The sequence below is a fragment of the Bos grunniens genome, chromosome 29 (genome assembly GCF_055505025.1).
Source record: "Bos grunniens cultivar Pamir isolate PY7600 chromosome 29, Bosgru_T2T1.0, whole genome shotgun sequence".
Taxonomy (NCBI): Eukaryota; Metazoa; Chordata; class Mammalia; order Artiodactyla; family Bovidae; genus Bos; species Bos grunniens.
Genome location: NC_141193.1, coordinates 2,565,954 through 2,584,122, shown reverse-complemented (window position 1 = coordinate 2,584,122; position 18,169 = coordinate 2,565,954). Strand labels below are relative to the sequence as shown.

At 59.1% G+C, this 18,169-nt stretch overlaps 1 protein-coding gene across 8 annotated transcripts in view; it reads left to right on the top strand.

Annotated features, from left to right (window-relative positions):
• The window catches only part of CARS1 (cysteinyl-tRNA synthetase 1), a 52,187-nt gene extending 36,295 nt beyond the window's left edge, over positions 1 to 15,892 (top strand). For 3 of the 8 annotated variants that reach the window (XR_015157623.1, XR_015157622.1, XR_015157626.1), the window contains exons 11-23: positions 4,170 to 4,282; positions 4,663 to 4,791; positions 5,067 to 5,196; positions 5,275 to 5,378; positions 5,673 to 5,770; positions 5,957 to 6,146; positions 6,500 to 6,568; positions 6,855 to 6,936; positions 12,012 to 12,092; positions 12,201 to 12,669; positions 14,710 to 14,769; positions 15,093 to 15,176; positions 15,628 to 15,892. Coding sequence is in view for 3 of the 8 variants with exons in the window: in XM_086383889.1 (XP_086240015.1) it covers positions 4,170 to 4,282; positions 4,663 to 4,791; positions 5,067 to 5,196; positions 5,275 to 5,378; positions 5,673 to 5,770; positions 5,957 to 6,146; positions 6,500 to 6,568; positions 6,855 to 6,936; positions 12,012 to 12,092; positions 12,602 to 12,669; positions 14,710 to 14,769; positions 15,093 to 15,176; positions 15,628 to 15,762 (1,343 nt within the window). In the remaining 5 variants the exon portion in view is untranslated. The remainder of the gene's footprint in view (positions 1 to 4,169; positions 4,283 to 4,662; positions 4,792 to 5,066; positions 5,197 to 5,274; positions 5,379 to 5,672; positions 5,771 to 5,956; positions 6,147 to 6,499; positions 6,569 to 6,854; positions 6,937 to 12,011; positions 12,093 to 12,200; positions 12,670 to 14,709; positions 14,770 to 15,092; positions 15,177 to 15,627) is intronic. The other 5 variants (XM_086383889.1, XM_086383888.1, XM_086383890.1 and 2 more) reach the window with 3 other exon arrangements.
• Positions 15,893 to 18,169: the final 2,277 nt, after the last annotated feature.

Below are 18,169 nucleotides of genomic sequence, written 5' to 3'. Positions count from 1 at the left end.
TTTTCTAAAAAGTTCCACACTTCTTTTTTCCTCCTTTTATAATTAATTGTGCCACCAAGCTGGGATAAGATAAAACTATTTTTCTTGGGGTCACTGGTAGATGGAACCAATGGGCCTTTTTGTCACAAGCACCCTGTAGGTGTATGTTTTGGGGCAAGAATAATTTAATCTCATCTTTTGGTAATATCAGTCCTAATTAACTGATCATTTAAAGTCTCATCTACTTAAACAAGAGCCAACTCTGTCTCATTAGTCAACTTTCTCTTAGAACTGGAATTAGGATCACTTTTTAAACAATCAAACAAAGGCTTTAAATCTACAGTAGTCAGTTTTAAATGTGGGCGTATGCAATTAATGTCCCCTAATAATTTTTGGAAATCATTTAAAGTTATTAAACAATCTCTCCGCAGCTTCAAAGGGGCATTATCAGTTTTCAAAACTTTTGGCAGACCTAAATATGAGAAGCAAGTAAAGAGGTGTTGCACAACATCTTTATAAGCTTCTCCAATTATCGTTTTGTAACGTAAATCTGGTCTATAGCTTTTTAGATGACAAACAACCATCTAATCTTTGCTTGAATACTTCCAGCAACAGGGAACTCACTACTCTTCAAGGTTTTAAACTCTCCCTCACCTTTTTCTCTACAGCATTCCCACCCCGCATACCACTTTCTCTAATCCCACCAACTCATTTTCAGTAGTATGTGTTGGCCAGGAGCTGGGTCAGTCTTTCCCAGAAATGTTAAGAGACGTCTGTTCCTGTGTCTAATAGCCCTGACATTTTACTTTCTTGAATTAAAAGATCTTTTAAAGGCCTTGGAGCTGTAATTTCCTGCACCCAAAAACTAGATTACTAGATCCAAATCCTCTGGGGCCCCTAGCTTGAGAAGTCAAGGTTTTTCTTGTCTGATGTAAGGTAAAAGCAAAAACTGTTATTCTCTGACCTTTATTAATTTGCACAGTTTTAGTAGGCGGTGAGATCAAAACCTTTAATTTCTCAATATAATCAGAATCTACTACACCATGCACCACCGAAATTCCTTGAAAAGAAAGCGAACTACACCCTAGCACAAGTCCTACAAGGCCCTCAGACAGGGGGCCAGCCACTCCCGATGGAATTGGAGCAACCAGCATGTTAGGGGTTAATACTGTTGCTAAATCCCCTTACCGTTCTGCTTGGTCATAAGAGAAACACTTTTTGTTTGTAGAATCCTTTTCTATTACGATTATTTTTCTTTCCTTTTTTCTTTTTATTTTTCTCCTTTTTTTTTTTTTTATGCTTGGGTGAGGCCCCCCTGAGGGGTTTTTCTGCAAGGAGCAGGCTCTGTATATTGTGTATTCTTGAAAAGCTCCTTAGTTTAAAAGAAATTTTTTTTTATCTTTTTCAGCCTTAGGCAGTGGTCTGGGAGGCTTTGGATGTAAACTGGGGAATTCCTAGGCCCTGGGAGGTGCAAGCGGAGGTGGGGTAGTCGCCTTAAATCAGAAATTGTTGGATAAATTTTTAAAGGTTTGTGTAGAGGGGGAAGGGGGCTCACCAGGGCGCCCGGCCGCAGCGTCCTGTAAGCCCTCTCACTCCTCGGGAGGTAGAACACAGTCTCCCTCCTTTTCTTCGTCAATGGCAGAAAATACGATCTGCACAGAAGGTGGAGACCCACTACCATCCACCGCTATAGCCTCTCGCATAGGTTATCCCACAGCCTCATGACGAGGGTCCAGAACATTTTTAATCATATTTATAGGATAAGTTTTTAGTTGTTTTTTTTTTTGTTTTTGTTTTTTTTACCTTCACCCAAGTATCTAAATTAAGAATACCCTCTTCTGGAAACCAAGGACACTATTCTTATACAAATGAAAAAAATGATTGAATGGTAGATTTTTTTAACTTTGATTCCTCTCTTACTTAATAACTGCAAAATTACTCCTATAAAGAGCTGTCTTTCATTTGATTCAGTGTTTGATTTCGGTGTTGACCATCTGGTGATGTCCATGTGTAGAGTCTTCTCTTGTGTTGTTGGAAGAGGGTGTTTGTTATGACCAGTGCATTTTCTTGGCAAAACTCTATTAGCCTTTTGCCCTGCTTCATTCCGTATTCCAAGGCCAAATTTGCCTGTTACCCCAGGTGTTTCTTGACTTCCTACTTTTGCATTCCAGTCCCCTATAATGAAAAGGACATCTTTTTTGGGTGTTAGTTCTACAAGGTCTTGTAGGTTTTCACAGAACCGTTCAGCTTCTTCAGCGTTACTGGTCGGGGCATAGACTTGGATTACTGTGGTACTGAATGGTTTGCCTTGGAAACGAACAGAGATCATTCTGTCGTTTTTGAGACTGCACCCAAGTACTGCATTTCGGACTCTCTTGTTGACCATGATGGCTACTCCATTTCTTCTAAGGGATTCTTGCCCGCAGTAGTAGATATAATGGTCATCTGAGTTAAATTCACCCATTCAGTCCATTTAGTTCGCTGATTGCTAAAATGTCGGTGTTCACTCTTGCCGTCTCCTGTCTGACCACTTCCAATTTGCCTTGATTCATGGCCCTAACATCCCAGGTTCCTATGCAATATTGCTCTTTACAGCTTCGGACCTTGCTTCCGTCACCAGTCACATACAAAACTGGGTGTTGTTTTTGCTTTGGCTCCATCCCTTCATTTTTTCTAGAGTTATTTCTCTAGAAATAACTGATCTCCAGTAACATATTGGGCACCTACCGAGCTGGGGAGGTCATCTTTCAGTGTCCTATCTTTTTGCCTTTTCATATGGTTCCTGGGGTTCTCAAGGCAAGAATACTGAAGTGGTTTGCCATTCCCTTCTCCAGTGGGCCACGTGTTTTAAAGACACAGCAGATGACACAGAAACGTGGAGAGAAGATCCAGTGGCATGTCAGGCTTGGCCGCTGCGTGGGGTGGGGTTGTCGGGCAGACAAGTCAGACCACAGGGCACATGTGGGACCAGAAGTGACCCTGGAGTCGGGCAGAGGGAGGCTGGAGCACAGAGCCGGTGTCACGAGGCCGGGACACTGGGGACACGTGAAGGCTGGGGGAGGAGCGTGTGGGACAGAAGAGCCTGTTAGAAGCCTTCAGAGTTAAGTTTATAAAGTTGGAAACACTCGTGGCCACGTGTGTTATAACGAAGAACGTAAAGCCCCAGTGTGCGTTATCTGTCCTGGGAAGGGTGGGCAGAGAGGGTCGGCGCTCCAGGTCAGGTCACGCGTCTGAGAAACTGCCGACGCCGGGGTGATGTGATCACGGTGAGAACAGGCGTGCGGCCCATAGGGGCACGTGTCCCGCTCGGTGGGCGCCTGGGCTCCCCTTCCATGGATGAAAACCCCACAGACCCGCACGTCAGGACAGCAGGGTGCCCGCAGTCGTCGCGTAGTTCTCGTCCCGGCGCGTCCGCCTGTGGAGTGTCCCAGGGGCTCTGTGTTTAGCGCCCGGCACCCGGCGCCACCCCTTGGTCCAGAGGGGCCTCCGTCCAGCTCTTTTCTCGGCCGCTGACACGCTGCCTCCCAGGCTCCTCCTGCCGTGGCTGCGTTTGCAGCCTGGACGTGAGAGTCCGTGTCACTCCTGTCCTGGAATTTTCCACCAGGGACCTGGAAGACCCTCTCGGGCCTGAGTGCCTCAGCCAGCACAGCCCCGATCCCCAGGGGCACGCTCTACGTGCAGGCTGGGCTCAGGGCGGGTGTTATGTTCACAGCAGCTGCTGTGCCCATGTGGGCTGGGGGCTCTCCTGTGGGTGGGTTCCCTTCTGGGGGGACCGGCGGGGGTCCCGACTTGCAGCCTCCAGGCCCAGCACGCTGTGCAGAGTGGCCCGGCTCACACCTCCCAGAATCCGGCCCAGAGGCCACCGATGTTAGTACAGGAGCCTGCCCACTCGAGCCGGCGTCCCCGAGGCAGGCACGCGGGAACAGCCCCTCACCCCTGCACCCGAGGCAGGCCCTCGAGAGCAGCCCCTCACACCTGTCCCTGAGGCAGGCCCGCGGGAACAGCCCCTCACATCTGCACCCAAGGCAGGCCCGCGGGAACAGCCCCTCACACCTGCAGTCCGCTCCATCATCATCCTGATGCAGGGGCTGCGGGGGTGGGGGGCAGTGGGGTGCAGGGGTGGGGGTCCAATAAACACATAACTCACACATCCCTGGGCTGAGATGATCCCACGCTCCCCACGTCCGCAGGCGACCTGAGCGTCTCTGCAGAGCGCCTGAGTGAGAAGCGGTCCCCCAATGACTTTGCGCTCTGGAAGGCCTCCAAGCCCGGGGAGCCGTCCTGGCCCTGCCCGTGGGGCAAGGTGAGTGTGGCTGGGGCAGGGGGGGAACGCATCCCTGCAAGGCCCACCCCCCATGGGGTCATCACCTTCCCCCTGTGGCCGGTGGGATGGGACTGGAGCACCTCGGAGCCCTGCATCCCGACCATCTCTCACCTGAGCTGTTGGGGGTGTCCGCCCTCTAATGTTGCCTGTGACGACGGTCCTGGTGGCGCGAGCCATGGGCCAGGGGTGTCGGAGCAGGGGCCCGGCAGCGACACGGCCTCGGCCTTCACGGGGTTCGCCGTTCCCTGCGGTCTTTCCGCGTGTGGGACTCGACCCCCTGCTCCCGCGGAGCTTGGTTTCTGGGGGTCGTGGCCACGGAGGCCAGGCGGGGCGCTCCCTCACTGAGTGTGGGTCCCCAGGGGCGCCCCGGATGGCACATCGAGTGCTCGGCCATGGCGGGCACCCTCCTGGGAGCCTCGATGGACATCCACGGAGGGGGCTTCGACCTCCGCTTCCCCCACCACGACAACGAGCTGGCGCAGTCAGAGGTAGGGGCCTTGGCCGCTGTCTGGGCGGGTGGGTGGGCAGGGGGTGCACGGCGAGTGCTCTCCAGCAGAGCCTGGCCTCCGAGTCAGGGGAGTGTGAATCGGATTGTTTGGTCTGATTCGCACATGAGCAGCCTGGCCTTCGCAGCGCAGGCCTGGACCCACCCGTCCTCACTTCCTGCCAGGGCCCTGCCCAGCACAGGGTCCCCCCTCTGAGCCCCCTGGGCCTGCGGAGGTGCCCTGAGCCCCGCCCCCGCCCCTCCCGCCCTTGTGTGCAGGCCTACTTTGAGAACGACTGCTGGGTCAGGTACTTCCTGCACACAGGCCACCTGACCATCGCGGGCTGCAAGATGTCCAAGTCGCTCAAGAACTTCATCACCATTAAAGACGCCCTGAAGAAGCACTCAGGTAAGGAGCCCCCAGCGCCCCTGTCCGCGCGGGTGCCGCCGGCTGGGGCGGAGCCTCAGGCTGCCCTTCTGCCCGCAGCCCGCCAGCTGCGCCTGGCCTTCCTCATGCACTCGTGGAAGGACACGCTGGACTACTCGGCCAACACCATGGAGTCGGCGCTGCAGTACGAAAGGCTCCTCAACGTAGGTCCCGCCCCGCGCCCCCCGGCCTCGCGAGGGCCTCGCTCCTCCTGGACAGAAGGGGATGTGGGTGCTGAGCTGGGGGGCGGCTGAGCCGCTTTGCCGGTGCGCCCCATCTCACCTACATGGGCGCCTGTCGGCCACCCCAAGGGACCCCAAAGCCGAGATGGGACTCTGGTCCTGCAGAGAAACCTTTTGGTCCCCTTCCTGCCCACTGCTGTGTGGGGGGCTGGGTGGTGCCCAGAGCAGCTCAGGCTCTTTTCAGAAATTCTCCTGAACGGGGTTTTCTAACTTCAGGAGTTTTTCTTAAACGTGAAAGACCTCCTCCGAGCCCCCGTGGAGGTGGCCGCTCAGTTTGAGAAGTGGGAGGACGAGGAAACGGAGCTGAACAAGAGGTGAGGCTGCACCTTCTCCCTGGGCCTGCACGGTCCCCCATCGTGCCCACTGACGGGGGGTGAGGGGGCAGCTGGTGACTCCGTCCCCGCTGTCCGTGCGGAACCGCGCTCAGAACCATCACGCTGCGGGCCGTCCCAGGCAGAGCTGTCCGGCTGACGGTGCCCCGCCTTCCTCTTCCTGCTCAGCTTTTACAAGAAGAAGGCCGCAGTTCACCAGGCGCTCTGTGACAACATCGACACGCGCACAGTCCTGGAGGAGATGCGGGCTCTGGTCGGCCAGTGCAACCTCTACATGGCGGCCCGCAAGGCCGCCCGGAGGAGGCCCCACCGCGTCCTGCTGGAGAGCATTGCCCACTACCTCACACACATGCTGAAGGTGAGCGGCCCGCGCCGGCTTTCGTCCCTCTTGTCTGGGGTTTGACGAGCAGAAGTACTTGCCAGCAGTCCCCAATGCCTTGTTCAGCATGCTCTCTTCCTGCTGATGAGTCCTGGGGGTCCCTGCAGGGGGCTCTGTGGTCCAGTGGCCTTGGCTGGGGGCCAGAGGGGTTGTGGGAACCGGACCCGTCCTGCAGCGGTGGGCGGGCACCTCAGCCTGGGTCTCAGTCTCTAACTGCCCCGCCACCACCCGCGCCGGGTAGGGCCTGGGGCACCGCCGCCCGCGCATCGCAGATGCGGTCCCTGCCTGCCGTCTCTCAGCCACGTGTCCTGCACGCTTGCTTCTTTCCCTAGATCTTCGGGGCCATAGAAGAGGAAAGCTCCCTGGGTTTCCCCATCGGAGGAGCTGGAACCAGCCTCAATGTGAGTAAAGCCCTTCCGGGCCAGGACTCCCTGCTGCCCCTGCCCCCAGGACCGCGTTCCCTCCTGGATGTCTGAGACCAGGCTTCTATGAACCCCAGGCTCAGGCCACTGGGGGGGACCCTCTTACTGTCCTGCCTGTGCCGCCATGCGGGCGCCCCCACGCCTGTGGCCCCGTGTTGGACAGGCTCGCACATCTGTTGGCAGCCCCGCCCTGAGGCGCGTGTGCCGGGCTCTGACCTTCACAAACAGGGCGCTGGTCACAGCAACCCAAACGTTCTCTCTGCAGCTGGAGTCCACGGTCATGCCCTACCTGCAGGTGCTGTCGGAGTTCCGGGAAGGGGTGCGGCGGATCGCCCGTGAGCACAGAGGTGCGGTGTGCCTGGCGGGGCTCCGTGGCCTGGGGCATGCGCAGGCCGAGGACTGGAGGGGTCCTGTCCTTGGCCGCAGAGGCCCGTGGTGACTGCACAGCGTCTCCTGGGGCGGCTCTGGAGTCTGCTCCGGCTTTGCTGTCTGCACCCTGCCTGCCCCTCGTGCTCGCCCGAGAGCCTGAGGATGGGGGGTTGCAAACATGTCGTCTCGGGCGGCTCTGAGCGGTTGTCAGACGGGCAGCTAACCGCGTCAGAAAGGCAGTCCGCTTCCCCCTCTGCTGGTCTGGACTCACGGCGACCAGCAGGGCTGACCTGAGCCTGCAGTGGGCAGCGAAGCCCCGGGCTGTGCAGGCGGGGGGGGCGAGGCTGCAGCTGCAGGTGTGGCGAGGCGGTCCTGAGATGGCCACTGCGGGGCGTGCTCCTTCCCGCCTGGAGCTGGGCTCAGAGCTTGGCACCTGCAAGGCCGAGAGGTGCCCCAGGGACGTCGCCTGCCGGCCCACGTCCAGGATGCCCATTCTCCTTGCTGGCCTCCCTGGCGGCCACGTAGCTGCGTCCTTCCAGGAGGCCTGCTGGCCCCTGGCCGCCCTTGCTCTGTGCACAGGCTCCCCCACCCCACCTGGAGCAGGTCCGCCCAGTGCCCTGCACCCAGCCCACTGCTGCCCCAGACTCGTGGGCCGCTCCTCCAGCTTGGACTCTCCGGGTGGAAGCCTTGGCTTCACTCCTGCCACCGTGGCGGTGGCGGGGCTGGAAGCTTCCATCGCCGCCTGCGAGCTTCTCCCCTCCCTGGAGGCCAGCTCCCCCTCTGTGCTCCTCTTTTAGGGTCGTGTGAGTTGTTCTCAGAAATTTGTTGCATACATTTAAGAGTCGGTTTATTGAATTCCTCGGAAATATCCAACTGGGGTTTTCCCTTAAAAAAATAGTTTATTGAGGTGAAATTCACATGACGTAAAAGCGGCCACACTGAGGTACCGTTCGGGCTCCCAGGGCCTTCCTGGCCCGTGCAGCGCCGCCGCCTTCCGGCCCCCAAACGTCCCCGCCCTCCAGAGGCGCTCCCCTCCCCCAGCCTCCGGCTGCCGCCAGCCTGCCCTCTGTCTCGGGGTTGTCCCGTTGCGGGCATGTTCCGTAAACGGATCACGCAGCAGAGGAGATGGTCGGATGGCATCGCCGCCTCAGTGAACGTGAGTCTGAGCCAACCCTGGGAGGTGGTGAGGGACAGAGAAGCCTGACGTGCTGCGCCCGTGGGTCGCAGAGTGGGATGCGTCGTGACAGCTGAACAGCAAGAACCGCTGCGTGTAACCTCGTTTGTTTGTTTGTTTTCCACGTTGTTCCCTGGGAAGTTCAGAGAGATGCCAGGGTCGGTAGACTCCCTGGGATGCTAACCCGGCGCTCCCGTCTCTTCAGTTCACTCTGTTCTCCCAGATTTCTCTTGAGTCTCATCCAGAGATAAAGATGGGGCTTTTCGCCAGCAGGGGCAGGGAGCAGACCCCTTCCAGCCTGTTCTTTGGCTGCTTTTGTCTGGCTTTTCAGCAGAATGTTTTCGAGGTTACCCACGCTGTGGCACGTGGCCGTGCCCCCTTCCTCTTTAAATCTGTGATTCTCCACTGCACGTGCGTGCCGCCTTCTGTCCATCTGTCAGCCCTGGGTGGACGGATGGACAGTGTGCACCTTTGGTGCACAGCACTGCTGTGAACACGTGTGTGTAAGTGTCAGCTTGGCTCCCTGTGCTCAGGTGTTTTGGGTGCACGCCTAGGAGAGGAGTTGAGGGGCCTTTAGTAGTTCTGTGTCTAACGTCTGTGTAGTGAGTATACTGAAAAGTGCTCAGTTGTGTCTGACTCTGCTACCCCACGGACTGTAGCCTGCCAGGCTCCTCTGTCCATGGGATTCTCTGGGCAACAATACTGGAGTGGGTTGTCATTCCCTTCTCCAGGGGATCTTCCCGACCCAGGGATCGAACCCGGGTCTCCTGCATTCAGTTCAGTCAATTCAGCTCAGTCGTGTCCAACTCTTTGCGACCCCATGAATCCCAGCACGCCAGGCCTCCCTGTCTATCACCAACTCCCGGAGTTCACCCAGACTCACGTCCATCGAATCAGTGATGCCATCCAGCCATCTCATCTTCTGTCGTCCCCTTCTCCTCTTGCCCCCAATCCCTCCCAGCATCAGAATCTTTTCCAATGAGTCAACTCTTAGCATGAGGTGGCCAAAGTACTGGAGTTTCAGCTTTAGCATCATTCCTTCCAAAGAAATCCCAGGGCTGATCTCCTTCAGAATGGACTGGTTGGATCTCCTTGCAGTCCAAGGGACTCTCAAGAGTCTTCTCCAACACCACAGTTCAAAAGCATCAATTCTTTGGTACTCAGCCTTCTTCACAGTCCAACTCTCACATCCATACATGACCACAGGAAAAACCATAGCCTTGACTAGACGGACCTTTGTTGTCAAAGTAATGTCTCTGCTTTTCAATATGCTATCTCGGTTGGTCATAACCTTTCTTCCAAGGAGTAAGCGTCTTTTAATTTTATGGCTGCAGTCACCATCTACAGTGATTCTGGAGCCCAAAAAAATAAAGTCTGACACTGTTTCCACTGTTTCCCCATCTATTTCCCATGAAGTGATGGGACCAGATGCCATGATCTTCGTTTTCTGAATGTTGAGCTGTAAGCCAACTTTTTCACTCTCCACTTTCATTTTCATCAAGAGGCTTTTGAGTTCCTCTTCACTTTCTGCCATAAGGGTGGTGTCATCTGCATATCTGAGGTTATTGATATTTCTCCCGGCAATCTTGATTCCAGCTTGTGCTTCTTCCAGCCCAGCGTTTCTCATGATGTACTCTGCATAGAAGTTAAATAAGCAGGGTGACAATATACAGCCTTGATGTACTCCTTTTCCTATTTGGAACCAGTCTGTTGTTCCATGTCCAGTTCTAACTGTTGCTTCCTGACCTGCATATAGGTTTCTCAAGAGGCAGGTCAGGTGGTCTGGTATTCCCATCTCTTTCAGAATTTTCCACAGTTTATTGTGATCCACACAGTCAAAGGCTTTGGCATAGTCAATAAAGCAGAAATAAGATGTATTTCTGGAACTCTTGCTTTTTCGATGATCCAGCAGATGTTGGCAATCTGATCTCTGGTTCCTCTGCCTTTTCTAAAACCAGCTTGAACATCTGGAAGTTCACGGTTCACGTATTGCTGAAGCCTGGCTTGGAGAATTTTGAGCATTACTTTACTAGCATGTGAGATGAGTGCAATTGTGCGGTAGTTTGAGCATTCTTTGGCATTGCCTTTCTTTGGGATTGGAATGAAAACTGACCTTTTCTAGTCCTGTGGCCACTGCTGAGTTTTCCAAATTTGCTGGCATATTGAGGGCAGCACTTTCACAGCATCATCTTTCAGGATTTGAAATAGCTCAACTGGAATTCCATCACCTCCACTAGCTTTGTTCATAGTGATGCTTCCTAAGGCCCACTTGACTTCACATTCCAGGATGTCTGGCTCTAGGTCAGTGATCACACCATCGTGATTATCTGGGTCGTGAAGCTCTTTTTTGTACAGTTCTTCTGTGTATTCTTACCACCTCTTCTTAATATCTTCTGCTTCTGTTAGGTCCATACCATTTCTGTCCTTTATTGTGCCCATCTTTGCATGAAATGTCCCCTTGGTATCTCTGATTTTCTTGAAGAGATCTCTAGTCTTTCCCATTCTGTTGTTTTCTTCTATTTCTTTGCACTGATCGCTGAGGAAGGCTTTCTTATCTCTTCTTGCTATTCTTTGGAACTCTGCATTCAGATGCTTTTATCTTTTCTTTTCTCCTTTGCTTTTTGCTTCTCTTCTTTTCACAGCTATTTGTAAGGCCTCCCCAGATAGCCATTTTGCTTTTTTTGCATTTCTTTTCCATGGGGATGGTCTTGATCCCTGTCAAGACCATTACCCATAGGGATAGGTCAGAGCTGCAGAGAGGGATGTGGAGGGCCCGTGGGCCCGGGTCTGCCCACAGCTGAACCTGCCGTGCCCCGGGGCCGGGGTCTCGGGCCAGAGGGTCTCAAGAGCAGCTCTTGGCGTCGGTAGGATATGGGTTTAGCTGGGGTGAATTTTTAGCCCTTACAAGGGCAGCTTGTAAGCAAGCCCTTCACACCCGGTGCAGACAGGCTGGCCTCTTCCCCCCAGCTGCGTCCTCCCTGGTCAGGGCGCTTCCTGCGGACGGGGCCTGGCTGGCGTTGGCACTTCGGGGCCATTACAGGGCTCTCACAGGGTCCCCCTGCTCCTGGGCCAGGAAGGGAGTGAGCCAGGGGTTGCTCGTGTTGCTTGTAGGATGAACAGAGAGACTAACGTGTGGGTTAGGATTGTCCGGACGTGAGGGGCCTGTCAAGGCCTTCCCAGGGCCTCCCAGGAAGTGTGCTTGCCCTGCCTGCTCTGCTGCTCTGAGTCTTTCTTACCTCCTGGGGGTCCTTCAAGCTGGGCTCTAGGTGGCCCCCTCCCTTGGGTGGGGTGGGCCCGGCCAGGAGAGCTGGTGCTCAAGGCAGAGTCGGGCCAGGGGGCCCTTTCCTGTCCCTTGCTCAGCCAGGATCTCTGGGTGAGAGGCGCAGGCAGCCATGGGGGTCACCCCCACCTGCAGGTGCATGTCGGTTCCTGGAGAGCCCCGCCTCCACTCCCGCCTTTCTGGGTCCTGCCCGCAGGTCCCTGGGCCTGGCGTGCCAGCTGCTGTGAGCCGACAGCAGGGAGCTGGTCCGGGGCTGGTCGTGACCTCGGGGCTCGGAACAAGCCCCTGGTCCCGGGTGGAGAGACGCGGCTGCCTCTCCCAGGATCGCTGCGCCCTGGCCATGGGGCTCAGTGTTCCCGGGGGCCCCTCTGTGCAGCGGAGCCCTGGTCTCCCCGGGCCTGCTGTCACGCCGGGCTGTCCCCACGCAGGGTCTTCGGGGCCAGGCTATGTGCCCGCCACTCAACAGGGCCCCGAGCTGTGCCTGCTCTGCGCTCAGCAGTGACTGTGGTGTCCGTTTCGGCTTCGCCTGCCTCCACTGCCAGCGGGCAGTGCCCGGGCATTCCCACGCCCGAGGACTGAGCCGTGTCCTCTGCCCACAGTGCCTGAGGTCCTCCAGCTGAGCGACGCCCTGCGGGACGACGTCCTGCCCGAGCTGGGGGTGCGGCTGGAAGACCACGAAGGTGGGTCCTCTGGCTGTGATGTGGGCGCCGGGTTGGGGCTGCCAGGTGCGGCTGGCTCTCAAGAGGGGAGCTGCTGGGATGGGTCCGAGGGCACCGCGCCTCTTACAGGGTCCGCAGGGCCGGATCGTGCCTCTTGGACCTCACGCCAGCCCCTTCTGTCTGAAAGACGACATCTGGGGCTCTGCTCCTGTGGCCTGACTGCCCGGCACCCCGATTCTGCAGGGACCTGTCCCTCGGGAGGCAGCCTGTGTCGTGTGGATCGTCAGCGAGTTTCACAGCTTGTCTTTTGACTTGGCTGGGGTTTGGGCTTCACAGAAAATGATGGGGTTTTAAACCCTCAGGAGAAAGTCTCACTGTGATGCCTGGCTCTTCAGGCCCCAGCAGCACAGTTAACGTGTGGTCTCTGGGAGCAGTAATGGGGGTTTCCCTGCTGCCCTCTGGGGGCCCCGAGGGCAGGAGCAGTGGGCACAGGGCTGGGCTCGGGACTCCCACGGCCATTTGCCTTTCAGGTCTGCCCACCGTGGTCAAGCTGGTGGACAGAGACGCCTTACTGAGAGAGAGAGAAGACAAGAAAAGGGTGAGTGAGGCCGCAGGGGCCGGGCTGGCCGTGTGCTGGCGCGATGACCACGGGCGTGTGTGCACTGCACACGGAGGAGTCAGTGTTTCCAGTCTTACTAAGCCCCGGTGTTTGTAAACGTTGAAAGGGAGGACGAACAAGCTAGGCAACCACTTGGCAATTAAACAACAACAGAATCAGCTCCTAACGAAGAGCGCGGAGCGTGAGGGAAGGTCCGTTGCTTCTGGTGACCTGCAGACGTGTGGTCCCACCTGCCGGTCACCTGAAGTGTCACCCCGGCCCGGGAGTGAGCGTGTGCCCCTCCATCCTCCCCGTCACCGGGGTGAGCGTGTCCCCCTCCATCCTCCCTGTCCCCGGGGTGAGCGTGTCCCCCTCCATCCTCCCCGTCCACGGGGTGAGCGTGTCCCCCTCCATCCTCCCTTGTCCCCGGGGATGAGCGTGTCCCCCTCCATCCTCCCCATCCACGAGGGTGAGCGTGTCTCACCTCCATCCTCCCTGTCCCCTGGGGGTGAACTCACCTCCATCCTCCCCGTCCCCTGGGGGTGAACTCACCTCCATTCTCCCCGTCCCTGGGGTGAGCGTGTCTCACCTCCATCCTCCCCGTCCCCAGGGTGAGCGTGTCTCACTCTCTATCCTCCCCGTCCCCGGGGGTGAGCATGTCTCACCTCCATCCTCCCCGTCCCCGGGGGTAAGCATGTCACTTCCATCCTCCCTGTCCCCAGGGGTGAACATGTATCACCTCCATTCTCCCCATCCCCGGGGTGAGCGTGTCTCACTCTCCATCCTCCCTGTCCACGGTGGTGTGCTTGTCTCACTCTCCATCTTCCCCGTCCCCGGGGGTGAGCGTGTCTCACCTCCATCCTTCCCGTCCCCAGGGGTGAGCATGTCTCACCTCCATCCTCCCCGTCCCCGGGGGTGAGTGTGTCTCACCTCCGTCCTCCCTGTCCCCCGGGAGTGAGCGTGTCTCACCTCCGTCCTCCCCGTCCATGGGGCTGAGCGTGTCTCACTCTCCATCCTCCCCGTCCCCGGGGGTGAATGTGTCTCACTCTCCATCGTCCCCGTCCCCAGGGTGAACGTGTCTCACTCTCCATCCTCCCCGTCCCCGGGGTGAGCGTGTCTCACTCTCCATCCTCCCCGTCCCCGGGGGTGAACGTGTCTCACTCTCCGTCCTCCCCGTCCCCGGGGTGAGTGTGTCTCACCTCCATCCTCCCCGTCCCCAGGCTGAGCATGTCTCACTCTCCATCCTCCCTGTCCCCGGGGTGAGCGTGTCCCCCTCCATCCTCCCCGTCCCCGGGGTGAGTGTGTCTCACTCTCCATCCTCCCCGTCCCCGGGGTGAGCGTGTCTCACCTCCATCCTCCCCGTCCCCGGGGGTGAGCGTGTTGTCACAGCTCCCTCCGCCCCAGCACGCGTCCTTGTCACACATCAGACCCCCTAGACCTCTGGGAGCAGGATTGCTCCGTGAATCAGGACCGACCCTGCTCTCGGGGACTCAGTGTCCTGCAGAGAAATGGGACGGAGCCGGTGCCCTTCGGCAGCTCTGGGCACAGCTCATGGGCTGGGCCCACGGGGCTGTAGGAGGAAGCCGCTGTCGACCTGCATTTGGGGGCCAGGAGGAGCCTCCGCAGGTGTCCGGGAGGGGCGTGGTGAGGCAACAGGGCTGCCTGTGCCCCGGGGCACCGCCGTGGATGCCAGGAGGGGTGTACACGGCGGGGGACTCAGCAGACCCATGGTGGGCTCCAGGCCGCTCTGTGCGGGCATGCAGCCCAGCACCCAGGCCGCCCTCCGCCCCCGGGTGGCGCCGCCCAGCGGGGCTCTCCGGGCCATCCCTGGTCCCACTGCATGGCCGGGCAGGCCTCTGCTCCCTCCTTCACTGTGGCCGTGCTGAGGGTGACCTCACGTGTGGTGCCCACTCCCTGCCCTGTGTGCACAGCGGGCCGGGCAGGGGGCAGCAGCAGGGGGGAGCAGGGGGCTTGTCCCATTTCCCTCCCCCTCGAGCGGGGCCGGGGCGGCTCAGCTCACGGGAGTCTGGTGTCCCACAGGCAGAAGAGGAGAAGAGGAAGAGGAAAGAGGAGGCTGCCGGGAAGAGGCAGGAGCAGGAGGTAGCGTCTGCCTGCGAGGGGCTTCCGGCGGGAAGGCACTTTACCCACTCTGCCGTCTGTGTCTCTCACAGCCTAGCTGCCCCCCACCTCTGTCCCCCACATCCACGTGGTGCCCCAGGGAGGCGGCGGCTGCGGGCTGGCGCCTGCCACCCTGGCCCTGCCGTGTGCCCCGCACCCCTCTGTCCTACAGAAAACCTCCACTTTCCGCCTTTAACTCCCTCTGCCTGGGTGTCGCCTCGGTCTTTCTGTCGCTCCCTGAACTTGGGGGCTGGCGTGGGGCCCCCCTCTGGGCTCGGAGCAGTGACCCCACGTGTGTGTTCCAGGCAGCAAAGCTGGCCAAGATGAAGATCCCACCCAGTGAGATGTTCTTATCGGAAAGCGACAAATACTCCAAGTTCGACGAAAATGTAAGAGGAGGCTTTTTTTTCTTTTCAGGACGTTGTTAGACCATGAAACGGGGATGGCAGGGGTTTGAACTTGGCTAAGGAGTGTCTCTGCCCAGGAAGACGGGCTCGTGTGGGCTGTTAGGTCCAGCCTGTGTGCAGGGCTGCTCTCTGTCAGCGCGGGGCTGGTTAAGGGGTTTGCAGAGCCTGTCCCCGCAGACGGTCCGAAGGGCATGGCACAGCCGTGCCCCCGGCCAGGGCTTCCCCAGTGGGGCCTCCCGAGACCCTCCGGCCCGCTGGGCTTTTAAGCTCACACAAGCAAGGAGGCCGCCGACCCACCTGGGTGCCATGCCTCTCAGCCCGGGGCAGGAGGGTGCTCCCCAGAGGCCCCAGCGCCGCGGATCAGGGTGCTGGGTGCAGAGTGTGGTGTGGGGGCGGGGTGCCCGGGGTGACCGCCGTGCTCTCGCCCCCCCAGGGTCTGCCCACGCACGACACCGAAGGCAAAGAGCTGAGCAAGGGGCAGGCCAAGAAGCTGCGGAAGCTGTTCGAGGCGCAGGAGAAGCTGCACTTAGAGTACCTGCAACTGGTTCAGAACGGGGGCCCCCCGTGACCCCCCCGGGACCCCGCCCGTGCTCCCGCCTGTTTACAGTGGCCCTTGGCCCCGAGTGAAGCGCTCTGTCCACAGAGGGCCGGGCCGCCTCCTGCTCTGAGTCGTCAGTAATAAAGTCTTCCCAACCGGGGGCTGGGCTTTGTCTGCCGTCAGCCTGCACGGTCAGCGCGCGCCGGGCCGGCAGGGCTGCTGGGTCAGCAGGTCACGACTCGGGGGCTCAGACCGCCGAGTGGCTTCAGCCAAGGATCGTCCCCCAGCACTCCCCACCCCGCCAGTACTGATGGCTATCAGCTAATCTCTGCTGTGTGGGCGCATTGGGAGGCATTTGAGCAAGAGAAAGACGGGCTCAAACTGGCAGAGCCTGCGGCGCCGCACACAAAGCCTGCCCGGCCGGGCACTCGGGTCATGCTAGCTCAGCTCGCCGCCCTGTCTCCACCGCGATCCTGCGGGCGAGCGGGCGGCAGGGCCGGCTCAGCACCCCCAGGGTGACATTGGGGCCGCAGCGTTCCCAGGTCCCCGCCCGGGAGCATGTCCTCTCCACCCCCGTTCACGCGTTTTCACTCCCGGGGGAGGAGAATCCCCACTGAGCTCCACGGTGTGTCTCCAGCCTTGGTCGAGGCAGGGGCACCGAGGGCCAGGTGGGCTCCGCGAGGACCACGGTGGGGTCCTCGGGGCCGGGCCGACGGGCTGCGGGTCGTCATCCTGTTCTCGTGTGGCAGTCGGTGTCGTGACCCGGCCCATGGTCGGGGGGTGTCGGCCATGCCCAGGGTTGGGCATGCTCACCCTGAACCCTGCCCACAGGAGCACTGCTGGCAGAGCAGGTGGGAGCACGTGCCCTCCCGCCCTGGCTGCACTGGGGGGCCCAGCCCCGTGGGGGTGCAAGGGTAGGACCCCCAAGGACAGGCTCTGGGCATCGGTGTTGGTATGCATGCTAGGGCGCTTCACTTGTGTCTGACCGCAACCCCCTGGGCTGTGGCCCCCCAGGCTCCTCTGTCCGTGGGATTCTCCCGGCAAGAATAGTGGAGTGGGTTGCCCACACAGCACATCCTGCAGGGGATCTTCCCGACCCAGGGATTAATATGTTCAACGACAAAAAACATAAACACCAGTAAGAAAAAAAAGCCCAGAACAAAGTGAAACAAGCCCAGGCTAGTTACACGGTGCTGCCCCACGAGCCGCCCCCGCTCTCGGTGCTGACGCGACAGTGACCGTATCGTTGAGCCTGGCCCCGCCTGGCGGGTCTCGGTCAGGGCCCCCACTGGGTGCGCTCAGGGCGGGATCTGCGCTCTGGAGCCGGGGTGCTGGGTGGGGGCCCCAGGTCCATGGCCTCGGTGCTCCCCAGAGAGACACGCACCACGTGCCCTTGCGTGTCTTAACTTCAGAGATCTCAGGGCGCCCCCCATTACCCTCCGAGGCGGCGGGCACGGCGAGGGCGGGGAAGAGGGCAGCAGCCGTTTAGGAAAGCGCCCCTTCACCCGGTTGCAGCAGCTCCGTGGGTCGGGGTGAGAACGCACCCCTCTGCTGCACGTCGTTGGGGGATGTTCCGAGGCCAGAGCAGGAGTCACGTGGGACCCCAACGCTGTGTCGCTGCGCAGAGCACCACGTGGCTGTCACCCCCGCGAGGTGCGGGGACAGAGCTCCGAGGGAGAGGAGGTGTCCCGGAGGGAGGAAACAGCAGGCGCTCACCCTCGGCTTGTTGACACGGTGCTTCCCAGCCCTGCAGGCTGAGGGGCTGCCCTGGTGAACGTGAGCACCCGGACTGGTTCCGGCTCTGAGCGGCAGCCCCCTCCTGGGAGGAAACGTCCTGGAAGGAAGGAAGGCATGGGGCAGACCAGGAACCACACAGTGATGGGGGCTCTCCAGGACATCAGGCAGAGGGTCCCGCATGGTGAGATCCAGTGAGATGACCTCCTCAAGAGCCCGGAGGTGCAGAGCGCACCTGGTGGGCCCGGGGTGGGGGCTGGCTAGAAAGGGCAGCAGGAGGGGTCTTCATGGTGGCGGGCGGTCTGGACCCCTCACCCCTCGGCCGCGGTGGTGGCTGCAGGAGTCCACACCCAAGGCCACGTGCCCCCAGGGCTGGTCTCCGGGCACTGATCTTGGGTGAGACGTAAGCACCAGGAAATCATGTGGAGGGCACAGGGACCCTTTTGCTGCAGCTTCCTGGAACCTCTTACTGTTTCAAAGTCAAAAGCCTCAGCAGTCTCCCCCAGCCCAGTCTGGGAAGACCTGGGCACTGAAAAGAAGGAGCCGTTGAAATCCGGCGTCCACACTTGCCCTCGAGGGCAAAGAAGACCAAGACGTCATACCTGTCACCGTGGGAGGGGACATCTGCCCCACAAACTTGGTTTTACTAAGTGGCAGGATTAAGCATCTCCGCCCCCATGGACACTGCGCTTCAGGGCCCCCA